The 11,912-nt window shown below is 46.8% G+C and overlaps 1 protein-coding gene across 1 annotated transcript in view; it reads left to right on the top strand.

Annotated features, from left to right (window-relative positions):
- Window positions 1-11,896, top strand: part of LOC311224562 (numb-like protein) — a gene marked incomplete at both ends in the record, with an annotated part of 49,582 nt that extends 37,686 nt beyond the window's left edge. The window contains 3 exon segments of the mRNA XM_084309597.1: window positions 11,687-11,733; window positions 11,736-11,753; window positions 11,756-11,896. Coding sequence (XP_084165723.1) covers window positions 11,687-11,733; window positions 11,736-11,753; window positions 11,756-11,896 — 206 coding nt within the window.
- Between the last annotated feature and the right edge of the window lie 16 nt (window positions 11,897-11,912).

Here is an 11,912-nt window from a genome sequence, read left to right on the forward strand (position 1 = left end):
CATCGAATGACAGAAGGTCAGAGTATATGAAGCCTCTGGGGCGCTGATTAGAACACACATCAGGTGCGTGATGGTAATTGATACTTGACTTAGAAGTGTGCGTTCGGCAATGGACCAATCATCACAGAATCCTCACAGTACCTTAAAGGAACAGAGCGTGTGGCGGGGAACGGACCAATCATCACAGTACCTTAAGAAGCCTGTGGCGGCGAAAGAACCAATCCTCACAAGTCCCCTATGCTCCCTTCAGCTCCCCTTCTCTTAGTCCCCTATGCTCCCTTCAGCTCCCCCTCTCTTAGTCCCCTATGCTCCCTTCAGCTCCCCCTCTCTTAGTCCCTATGCTCCCTTCAGCCCCCCCTCTCTTAGTCCCCTATGCTCCCTTCAGCCCCCCCTCTCTTAGTCCCCTATGCTCCCTTCAGCCCCCCCTCTCTTAGTCCCCTATGCTCCCTTCAGCTTCCTCTCTTAGTCCCCTATGCTCCCTTCAGCCCCCCCTCTCTTAGTACACTATGCTCCCTTCAGCCCCCCCCCCTCTCTTAGTCCCCTATGCTCCCTTCAGCCCCCCCTCTCTTAGTACACTATGCTCCCTTCAGCCCCCCCCCCTCTCTTAGTCCCCTATGCTCCCTTCAGCCCCCCCTCTCTTAGTCCCCTATGCTCCCTTCAGCCCCCCCTCTCTTAGTCCCCTATGCTCCCTTCAGCCCCCCCCTCTCTTAGTCCCCTATGCTCCCTTCAGCCCCCCCTCTCTTAGTCCCCTATGCTCCCTTCAGCTCCCCCCTCTCTTAGTCCCCTATGCTCCCTTCAGCCCCCCCTCTCTTAGTCCCCTATGCTCCCTTCAGCCCCCCCTCTCTTAGTCCCCTATGTTCCCTTCAGCTCCCCCCCCTCTTAGTCCCCTATGCTCCCTTCAGCCCCCCCTCTCTTAGTACACTATGCTCCCTTCAGCCCCCCCTCTCTTAGTCCCCTATGCTCCCTTCAGCCCCCCTCTCTTAGTCCCCTATGTTCCCTTCAGCCCCCCCTCTCTTAGTCCCCTATGCTCCCTTCAGCCCCCCTCTCTTAGTACACTATGCTCCCTTCAGCCCCCCCCCTTCTCTTAGTCCCCTATGTTCCCTTCAGCTCCCCCTCTCTTAGTCCCCTATGCTCCCTTCAGCCCCCCCTCTCTTAGTCCCCTATGCTCCCTTCAGCCCCCCCTCTCTTAGTACACTATGCTCCCTTCAGCTCCCCCCTCTCTTAGTACACTATGCTCCCTTCAGCCCCCCTCTCTTAGTCCCCTATGCTCCCTTCAGCCCCCCCTCTCTTAGTCCCCTATGCTCCCTTCAGCCCCCCCTCTCTTAGTACACTATGCTCCCTTCAGCTCCCCCCCCTCTTAGTCCCCTATGCTCCCTTCAGCCCCCCCTCTCTTAGTCCCCTATGCTCCCTTCAGCTCCCCCCCTCTTAGTCCCCTATGCTCCCTTCAGCCCCCCCTCTCTTAGTACACTATGCTCCCTTCAGCCCCCCCCTCTTAGTCCCCTATGCTCCCTTCAGCTCCCCCTCTCTTAGTCCCCTATGCTCCCTTCAGCTCCCCCTATCTTAGTCCCCTATGCTCCCTTCAGCTCCCCCCTCTCTTAGTCCCCTATGCTCCCTTCAGCCCCCCCTCTCTTAGTCCCCTATGCTCCCTTCAGCTCCCCCTCTCTTAGTCCCCTATGCTCCCTTCAGCTCCCCCTCTCTTAGTCCCCTATGCTCCCTTCAGCTCCCCCCTCTCTTAGTCCCCTATGCTCCCTTCAGCTCCCCCCCCTCTTAGTCCCTATGCTCCCTTCAGCTCCCCCCCCTCTTAGTCCCCTATGCTCCCTTCAGCTCCCCCTCTCTTAGTCCCCTATGCTCCCTTCAGCTCCCCCTCTCTTAGTCCCCTATGCTCCCTTCAGCTCCCCCTCTCTTAGTCCCCTATGCTCCCTTCAGCTCCCCCCTCTCTTAGTCCCCTATGCTCCCTTCAGCCCCCCCCTCTCTTAGTCCCCTATGCTCCCTTCAGCCCCCCCCTCTTAGTCCCCTATGCTCCTTCCGGCTCAATGCCTCAAACCACAGAGGGAGGGAGGGAGGGAGGGAGGGAGGGAGGGAGGGAGGGAGGGAGGGAGGGAGGGAGGGAGGGAGGGAGGGAGGGAGGGAGGGAGGGAAAGATAGAGGGAGGATAGTGACTTGGGGACAACAGTGCAAGAGAAGGAATTATTGAAAATGGTGATTGATTGAATGAAAGTTTTATTAACAGATTGCAGAATGGGTACAATACAGTACGGCTCAATACAGACCAGAGAAAGACTTCCGTCTTGTTTACATCAGGGTCCCCCATTTTCAATTCATAATGAATTGTAAGTAAGGGTGCAACTTGCTCTGTGCAATCCATTCTTTGTGGATCTAGCCCTCAGTATGTGTGTCTCTGTCTCTCTCTCTCCCACCCAACCTCTCTCCCTCCCTCCCTCTCTCCCTCCCTCCCTCCCTCCCTCCCTCCCTCCCTCCCTCCCTCCCTCCCTCTGTCTCTCAGAGGGCTTAGCTGTGTACAGACTAGGGACCAGAGCAGACAGTGAAAGGGGAATTAGATGTTGTATCTATTTATATCTGCAGGCTTTGCGGGAGAGGGTCACAGCTGGGGATCCAGATTGGACGCGTCCTGCATATTGGACTGATTTAATAAACATCTCGGCTGAAAGTAACTTTTCAGTAATCCACATCTGTGGAACCGCCCCAAATACGGAACCCATAAAACACAAGAACATAGCAACCGATGAAAACACATGAGCGCAGGCGACCGCAGCAGTGGGCACACAGGCGTTACTTCATGGACGTAGATAGTACTCTGTTGTCTGGTGTATAGTTGTCCAGCTGTGTTTAGTTTGAATCGCTGTCATTACACCATTATGTTGTACTTTTACTTGTATGATTGATTTTTATTATCCTTGCCACTGCTTTGTTTTGCTCTTGTCAACGTGTCCTTTAAACCCATGTGGGTCTTTATGCTGCATGACACCAAATAAGAAACAAACCGACTAACTCTACAGTCCTTCGTGCCACTGGCCACTAGCCTAGCAGCTGGAGAACTAACGGCCCGCAGGACTTGCGAACTGTTCTGCTGCCGTTAGTTCTCCAGCTGCTAGCCTAGTGGCCAGTGGCACGAAGGACTGTAGAGTTAGTCGGTTTGTTTCTAATTTATTCATATTTTATATTCTAATTTTAAATATTTGATTACCTAAATGTATTGTCCTCCTATTACCCTATTACACCAGGGATGACCTGTGATTAAAGGACCTACTAATATGAGTGTATGTGTCATGAACCGCCTTCTCATGGCTGATTGTGAGCCTTTGAACCGTCATGAATAAAAATAAATATATTTTTTATAATTATTTTATTTTATAAAATTTTGTATTAAACTTCTTTTGTTTTATTTTCTGTAACAGTTACAGTGTCAGGGCACAACATTTGTTTATCATCAAACAATTATCCTTATGTCAATGTTCTCCACTGGAGCAGTTGGGGGGTTAAGTGCCTTGCTCAAGGGCACTTCAGCGGTTGGTATTGAAGGAGACGGGATAGCGTTGTTCATTCACATCCACACCTAGATTTTCCCTGCCAGTCCGGGCGATCGAACCGGCGACCTCCCGGTCACAAACCCACTTCTCTAACCGCTAGGCTGCCGCATTAGGCCATCGCTGCCCCTGTGAATGTGTTCCGTTTGCTTTTTATTTTGTGGAAGACAGTCTTTATTAGTGCCTTGTTAGTTTGTTCACATCCTCGCTTGGTTCACGACGTCTCTGTAGGTCAGCCTGCCAGCCTCAGAGTTTACAGCAGTTCTAGTTCACTGCCTCTGACCCTGGGTCTGAACACGTTGCCCCCCCCCCCCTCTCTCTCTCCTCATTCTTCTGTATCTTTCTCTTCTCCATTCTACATATCTCTCTCTCCCTCCCTCCCTCTCTCCCCCCCCCCCTCTCTCTCTTTCTCTCTCACTCTGTCTGTCTCTCTCTCTGTCTGTTTGTCTCTCTCTCCCTCTCTTTTTCTATCCTCATTCTTCTGTATCTTTCTCTTCTCCATTCTACATTGCTACACTGCTCAGGTATTCTGCCTCTCTCTCTCTCTCTCTCTCTCTCTCTCTCTCTCTCTCTCTCTCTCTCTCTGAACACCAAATAGACTAGGCAGAATTTCAGAAAATGTGCTTGTATAAAGTGCTGAAGGCATTTCGTGTTTATTTTTGGTACACAACATTTCTAGGGGTATTAGGGGGTGCTGAATCCAAATTTGCTGTATACCAAGCTCAAAAATGTCAAATAAGGCCTCAAAATTGAGAAATCCAACATGGCCGCCAGCACCAGGCCCTCTCTCCACAAAAACAGGTGCTAAACCCACAGTTTTTATTCTACTGACATGAAACTTTGCACAGAACATCTGCACCTATGGAGGAAGAGAGTAGGAATATAGCTGGGGTGCAACCATGAGTAACAGGGTGTTTTTGACTGGCTAACTGTAATATTTGTATAGGTGAGGATAAAAAAATGACATTTATTCAGTGTTTGCAGGAATACGACAGCAATTTGGTAATAACTGTACAGTGTAGGACACCAACATTAGAATCCCCCAAGTCTTAGCTTTCTTCAGGCACCAAGTTTATCCAAGTAGCTCTTATAGATCTGGATATATAAGCATTTTAATGTAAGCATGCTGTTTTAGGCGAATTTTCTAAAAATAAAAGGTGGGGCTTAATGAGTTAAGTGTGACTACACAAGGTACAAACCTGAATTAAATGTGCTTTTGTAAGTTTTCTTACATACATCAACAAGGACGTAGTCACACCGGAGATTCAAGAATCCATACTTGGCGCAGAACACCTTGGACAGGCACAACTGAACATGTTTGTGGACAAACGTTTGTGTGAACCTCCAGATAGTGACCAGCACCTGAACCTGAAATCACCCATTCGAAAGAACAAAGCCAAGACATTTGCCTCTTTGTATGAAGTTGTGCAACTTTCCAAGAACAAGCAAAACACCATCAAAGGCAGATTCTACAAAGGCTCATCACAGCTTACAGAGCAGGTCGTAAGGTAGACCTTGACAATATCCTCCAGCATGAGCTCATGCCCATCACGCCATCTCTGGCCACAACTAACGGGAGTCTACATTCCACCAACAAGTCTGTGTTCGCAAATATACTGACGAAACAAGTTAAAACCCCTGCAGATCTTACTCTTCAGGGACCCAGCTGCCTGGTCATTGATGGCCAAGCTCTGGTAATGGCACTCGGAAAGCCACCTGACACTACAACATTTGGTGACTATGCCAACAAGTTCACTGACACCGTGTTGAAGATGGGAGCAAAATACCAGAGAGTAGATGTCGTCTTTGACAGATACCATGACCAATCCATCAAAACAGGCACAAGGGTGAAACGCAAACAGCGCCACAGGCCAGTACGTCGTGAAATCAAAAACAAGTCTGTTCCACTTCCTGCCGATTGGGCGAGCTTCATGGCCCTTGAAGACAACAAATCAGATATCGCTCAACTACTCTCAAACCACCTGATAGAACACAGCCCGGATGATGAACCTGTAGTTGTAGTATCAGAGAGGTTTGCTGAAGCGACAACTGTCAAGTCAACAGATCCAGATCTTGAAGTCTCCTCTCTGAGTGCTGACCATGAGGAAGCTGATACTCATCCAGGCTCCAGTGGAAACAATCGTTGTGTCAGCGCGTGACACAGATGTGCTGCTTCTACTCTTGGCTCACTATGACAGAATCCGATGTACGCATCTCTACATGAAAGCTGGATCTCTACATCTCTACATCCACCTGCAAGACTGTATACTCTAGACTGTTTGTCGTTAACAGAATTGTGAACATAATGCCTATAACAGAGAGAAAAAAAGGAATGAAGGAACAGAATAAATCACTGTAAGGACAATTGTATCATGTGTTCGAATATACTTGTACGGGAGCTGGCTATAATCTTTTAATTATCTTCTACTCTATTCTATTCAGGAAGAGTCACATGGCATGTATCGAAGCATGCAACTGTAAGAAAGTCAACACCTGCCGGAACACTGAGGAAGAGTGTGAATAAGCTGTCACTGTAAGGATTACTGTAACAAGTATTCAAACGTACAGAGGAAGATTCCGGTAAAAAGCGGGAAGGTGGAATAGCTTTCATGTTGAACAACAATTGGTGTGATCCAGGCAACGTGAAGGAGCTTTCAAACCACTGCTCCCCAAACCTGGAGTATATATCCATCAAGTGCCGGCCATTCTTTCTCCCGAGAGAATTAACGTCGGTCATTCTGATCGGAGTGTATATTCCAACACAAGCAAACACAGGCGACGCGCTCTCCAAGCTCCACAACGAAGTAAACAAGCTCCAAGCAGCTAACGTAGACGCTGCTATTGTGGTTGTGGGTGATTTCAATAGCGCTAATCTGAGAAAAGTGCTGCCAAAATTCTACCAGCATGTGACTTCTTCTACCAGAGGCGGGAATATTTTAGACCATTGCTACTCGCAATTTAAGAGCGGTTAAAAATCACATGCTGCCAGTCCTTTCAGCAAGTCAGATCACAACTAGGGGTGGGAATCACCAGTTTCATCATGATACGATACGATATCGATTCTTTGGACAACGATACGATATTTGCCGATATCACAAAGTCTCTCACGATACAATACGATACGATTAGATTCAGGTGCCTGCGATCTATATGAGATGATATCATATGCCCATTTAACACAATCAGTAACATTTAGATCAACAAAAAAAAGGTAATGAAAATATCATTTGACATTTGTATTTTTGAGCTCTTCCAGACATTTAAAGGAAAATCAATCTATTGTTTTTAATACAAATAGACCTCCTGTTCACTGTAAAGTGCCACGTTTTTATATATTGAGCTTTAAACTTTAAGCTACATTTTTTGGAACTCAAAACTCACACCCTCCCTCTCCCAAACAGTTCCTACAACAATTTGTTGATGTTGCATGATCATGTATAGGCCTACATTTATTATGTATTATATTGTTTATGTTTAAATAACATTTAAACATCAAACTCCTCTGACCTCATCTGGTCTTTCCAAAGACGCGCGCACACACACACACACAGAAAGGGAGAATGCTATGCTGTAACATCTACACACACGGAGCTACTGCTGTTGTTCTTGGGCGGATATGAGACTCGCCACAGGATTTTCAAAATAAGAGTATCGATATGAATCGATCTTATTACATCGCATCGATCCGATTCGATTGTTGATAATTACATCGATGTATCGATCTGGATCGATGTATCGTCCCACCCCTAATCACAACGCCATCTTTCTTGTACCGCAGTATAAACAAAGTCTCAAGCGCATTCCTGTAGTATCGCGAGAGGTGAAGCGCTGAACGGTGGCGTCGGAGGAGCCGCTCCAAGCTGCACTAGAATGTACAGACTGGCGGGTGTTCCGCGATAACAGATAATATTAATGACTACACGGAAACAGTGCTGGATTTTGTTTGTACTTTGGTAGAAGAAACAATCCCCTCTACCACAATTAGAGTTTACCCAAACCAAAAGCCCTGGGTAGACAAATCCGTCCGTGAAGCTCTGAAGGCGCGCACCTCAGCATAAAACGCCAGGCTTGTGACAGGCAACATGAATGACCACAAGGTGGTGAGATACAATGTTAGGAGGACAGTAATAGAAGCAAAAAGGCGCTATAGGGATTCAATTGAACTTCAATATGAACAGGCTGACTCTAGAGCTATGTGGCAGGGCCTCAGAACGATGACAGATTACAAAGGCACCTCCCTCAAACTGAACAGTGACATCCAACTGGCAAATGATCTCAATACCTTCTATGCGAGGTTTGAGGCTGGGAATAACAGCACCAGCCTACAAACCACTGCAATGGAGGAGGGGGGGGGGCACTGCTGATGGAGACTCAGTGTTCAGGATAACAGAACATGAGGTGAGGAGGACGTTTAAGAAAGTGAATATCAGGAAGGCAGCAGGTCCGGACGGTATCCCCGGCCGCGTCCTAAAAGTCTGTGCCGACCAACTGGCCCCGGTATTCACTGACATATTTAACCTGTCCTTAGAACAGGCTGTCATCCCCACCTGTCTGAAGAAGTCCACCATTATCCCTGTACCCAAAAAATCCAAGCCAGCTTGCCTCAACGACTACCGCCCTGTAGCTCTCACCTCCATAGCCATGAAGTGCTTTGAGAAGCTAGTGAAGGGCTACATCTGTTCCTCCCTCCCCATCAACCTGGACCCCCTGCAATTTGCATACCGCCCCAACAGGTCCACAGAGGACGCCATAGCCCATGTGCTGCACACAGCAGCATCACACCTGGACAAGAGGCAGGGGAACTATGTGAGAATGCTATTCATCGACTACAGCTCAGCATTCAATACCATAGTCCCCTCCAAACTCATAGCCAAGCTCAGGGACCTGGGCTTGAACTATGACCTCTGCCAGTGGGTCTTGGACTTCCTGACGGGCAGACCCCAGGTGGTGAGAGCAGGCAACTGCACCTCCTCATCCAGCACTCTCAACATAGGGGCCCCCCAGGGCTGTGTCCTGAGTCCCCTCCTCCACTCCCTGTACACACGACTGTGTGGCACAGCGGAACAACAACACAATCATCAAATTTGCTCACGACACAGTAGTGGTGGGCCTGATCTCTGCAAACGATGAGAGGGCCTACCTGGAAGAGGTTAAGGTTCTAGCGGGATGGTGTCAAGAGAACAGCCTCTCCCTGAACATCAGCAAAACAAAGGAGATGATTGTGGACTTTAGGAGGTCGGGGTCAGGGACTACAGCCCCCTCAGCATCGACGGGGCACCGGTTGAGAGAGTGAACAGTTTTAAGTACCTCGGAGTCCACATATCCGAGGACTTGACATGGACCACACACATTGACAGTGTTATCAAGAAGGCACGACAACGCCTCTACTTCCTTAGGCGCTTAAGGAAGTTCAACGTGAGTCAGAAGATCCTCAAGAACTTCTACTCATGCACAATAGAGAGCATCCTGACTGGCAATATCACCTCCTGGTTTGGGAATAGCACTGCACAAGACCGCAGCAGACTACAGAGAGTGGCCCGTTCAGCCGAACGCACAATTGAAGGTGGGCTTCCCACTCTCCAAGACATTTACAACAAGCGGTGCATGGGCAAGGCTAAGAGAATAATCAAAGACTCCAGCCACTCAATCAACTGCCTCTTTGAACTGCTGCGATCAGGCAAGCGATACCGGAGTCTCCATGGCAAGCACAGAGAGACTCAGAAGGTGCTTCTATCCCCAGGCCATCAGGATGCTCAATGAATGAACAATGAACAATAAGCAAACCATCAACACACCCACAGCGCACATACACTCACTTAAATAAACAACACACTGTATCACCCACTTTACCACTTTAGACACAATTTACACTTTATATTTATATTATTGGTAAGGAAATTGCACATCATTCTCATTCCTTATTGCACCTCACCACTACAAGGTGGCACCACAAGCTAAGCTATACCTCACCATTTTTGTACCAGCAGTACATACTCTATATATAGAAACACTGAACAATTTTGTTGTTACACTTGTTTACGTACTTGACTTCTTGACTTTCTATTTTATACTTATTATACTTATTTTATACTATCTTGTTATTATCTAGCACACTCTCAGGAGCAACACAGAAAGAAACATTTCATGCAAAGTATTCTGTATTCTGTATGATAACTAATAAAGAAACTTGAACCTTCACTTATATTGATATGGTAAAATAATATTTTTATTTTATTATATTATAATCTATTCTATTCTATTCTGGAAAAGTGGCATTGGATGAATCATGCAACTGCAAGACACCTGCGACACCTGCCTGAATACGATTGATGACTGACAATAAATTACTGTACCTAAGCTACTGTACGCATATTAAGGACTATCTAATTTGCATAAATGACATGTTGATTAAAAAAAAATCAAGAGAAAATAGTTTGATGAATAAATCCATGGCCTGGGATCATCCTGCTTTTCTTTCTTATTTGGTTGATGAGTTATGCATCAATAACGACCACCGTTTCTGCTATAAATATGAGTTTCAAGCAACATTTTCACAACTGATCTAAAATCAGGATATGATTTTAAATTCCTCATGTATGCAAACATATAAAAACACATTTCATTCATGTTTCTACCTTGTTTAGTCAAAAAGATATGCACTTAAATAGATTTCAGCCTGGCGCTGGCGGCCATGTTGGATTTCTCAATTTTGAGGCCTTATTTGACATTTTTGAGCTTGGTATACAGCAGATTTGGATTCAGCACCCCTTAATACCCCTAGAAATGTTGTGTACCAAAAATAAACACGAAATGCCTTCAGGGTTATGATTTTCTGAAAATTGACCCTGTCTAAAAGACACTACCTGCTGATGTGACCCAGTGTCGCCTCCATATACTTATATTTGTAAACACTACTGGATCCTACACTGTGAATGGAACGTGCAATAATGTCAATGTTACTCACTTGTGCCTTGTACATATCTTCTAGCATCAAAACAAATAAAATATCTCCTTATTTTTAGCATTTGCTTGTATTTAAGTTGCAAATATTGTCTGATTTTGTGTGAAGGGCAGACTAGCAAACTAAGATTTTCATTGTACGGCAAACTGTCTGTTTAACTTTGCACATGACAATAAATAATTTCTCTCTCTACGTAGAAATGTTATCTATAGCACCTTTAAAGGTGCACTCTGTAATAGTCATTTTGGAATGAGGACTTAACCACACACAATAATGTGGAGTAAACATGTAATTGAGTCCATTGCCATCCCTGTAAAAGTGCAGGCCGTGTAAACTAGGCAGTTTGATTATGTACTTATTAAACGTAATCGTATGTGGTTGAGTCTACATGGTTCGCATTCCTTACGGAGCGAACCTTTAATTAGTACGTCAGTGCACTTTGTGTTTATGTAGAGAGAAAGCCTACATGGGGAACAATTGTTGATCTCTCTATCTCCCTCTCTCTCTCTCTCTCTCTCTCCTTCCCCTCTCTCTCTCTCAATTCAATTCAATTCTATTCAAATGGGCTTTATTGACATGGGACACATACGTTTACATTGCCAAAGCCAAACAAAACAAAACAATCAAACAGAGAAAAACAAAAGAAATCAGTACATTACAGAAGGAATTTCTTGTATGATTGACAGTCTTTATGGTGTTGTATTCCGTTGGATGTCCTTTTCTTGTCACAGCAGCTCACACATCTTGCTGCTGTGTTTGCACATTGTTGTATTTCACCCAGTAGGTATGGGAGTTTTGAGTTGTTTTCCATGTTTTCAAAGTCTCTTTGGGTGTTTGCAATTTGTGGGAAGTACAGTATATGTCTCTGATGTCTTGGTATAGTGGGCAGGTTGTTAAGAAGTGTAGCTCGGTTTCCACCTCATCTTGTGTGCAGTGGGTGCATAGTCTGTCCTTCTCTTGGGAGCCAGGTCTGCCTATGGCGGCCTTTCTCGATGGCTAGGCTGTGCTCGCTGAGTCTGTACCTAGTCAAGGATCTTCTCAGTTTTGGGTCAGTCACAGTGCTCATGTATTCTGCCTCTCTCTCTCTCTCTCTCTCTCTCTCTCTCTCTCTCTCTCTCTCTCTCTCTCTCTCTCTCTCTCTCTCTCTCTCTCTCTCTCTCTCTCTCTCTCTCTCTCTCAGTCCCGGAGATGGACCTGGGCGTGGTGTCCTGTGAGCCGGACGGCGGCGCAGCATCAACGCTCTGTGCAAGCCCAGATCAACACGTCCTTCACCAGGCCCTCTGAGGAGCTGCTCTCCACCCCGCCCCTGCTCCTCCTCCAACGGGGGGCCAGCCGGCGCCGGGCCCCCCCCCGTCCTGCCGCCGCCCCCACCTGTCTCACTGCAAGGTGAGCGCCGGGGGATCAGC

This window comes from Notolepis coatsorum (assembly GCF_963971535.1).
Source record: "Notolepis coatsorum genome assembly, chromosome: 1".
In the NCBI taxonomy this organism is placed as follows: Eukaryota; Metazoa; Chordata; class Actinopteri; order Aulopiformes; family Paralepididae; genus Notolepis; species Notolepis coatsorum.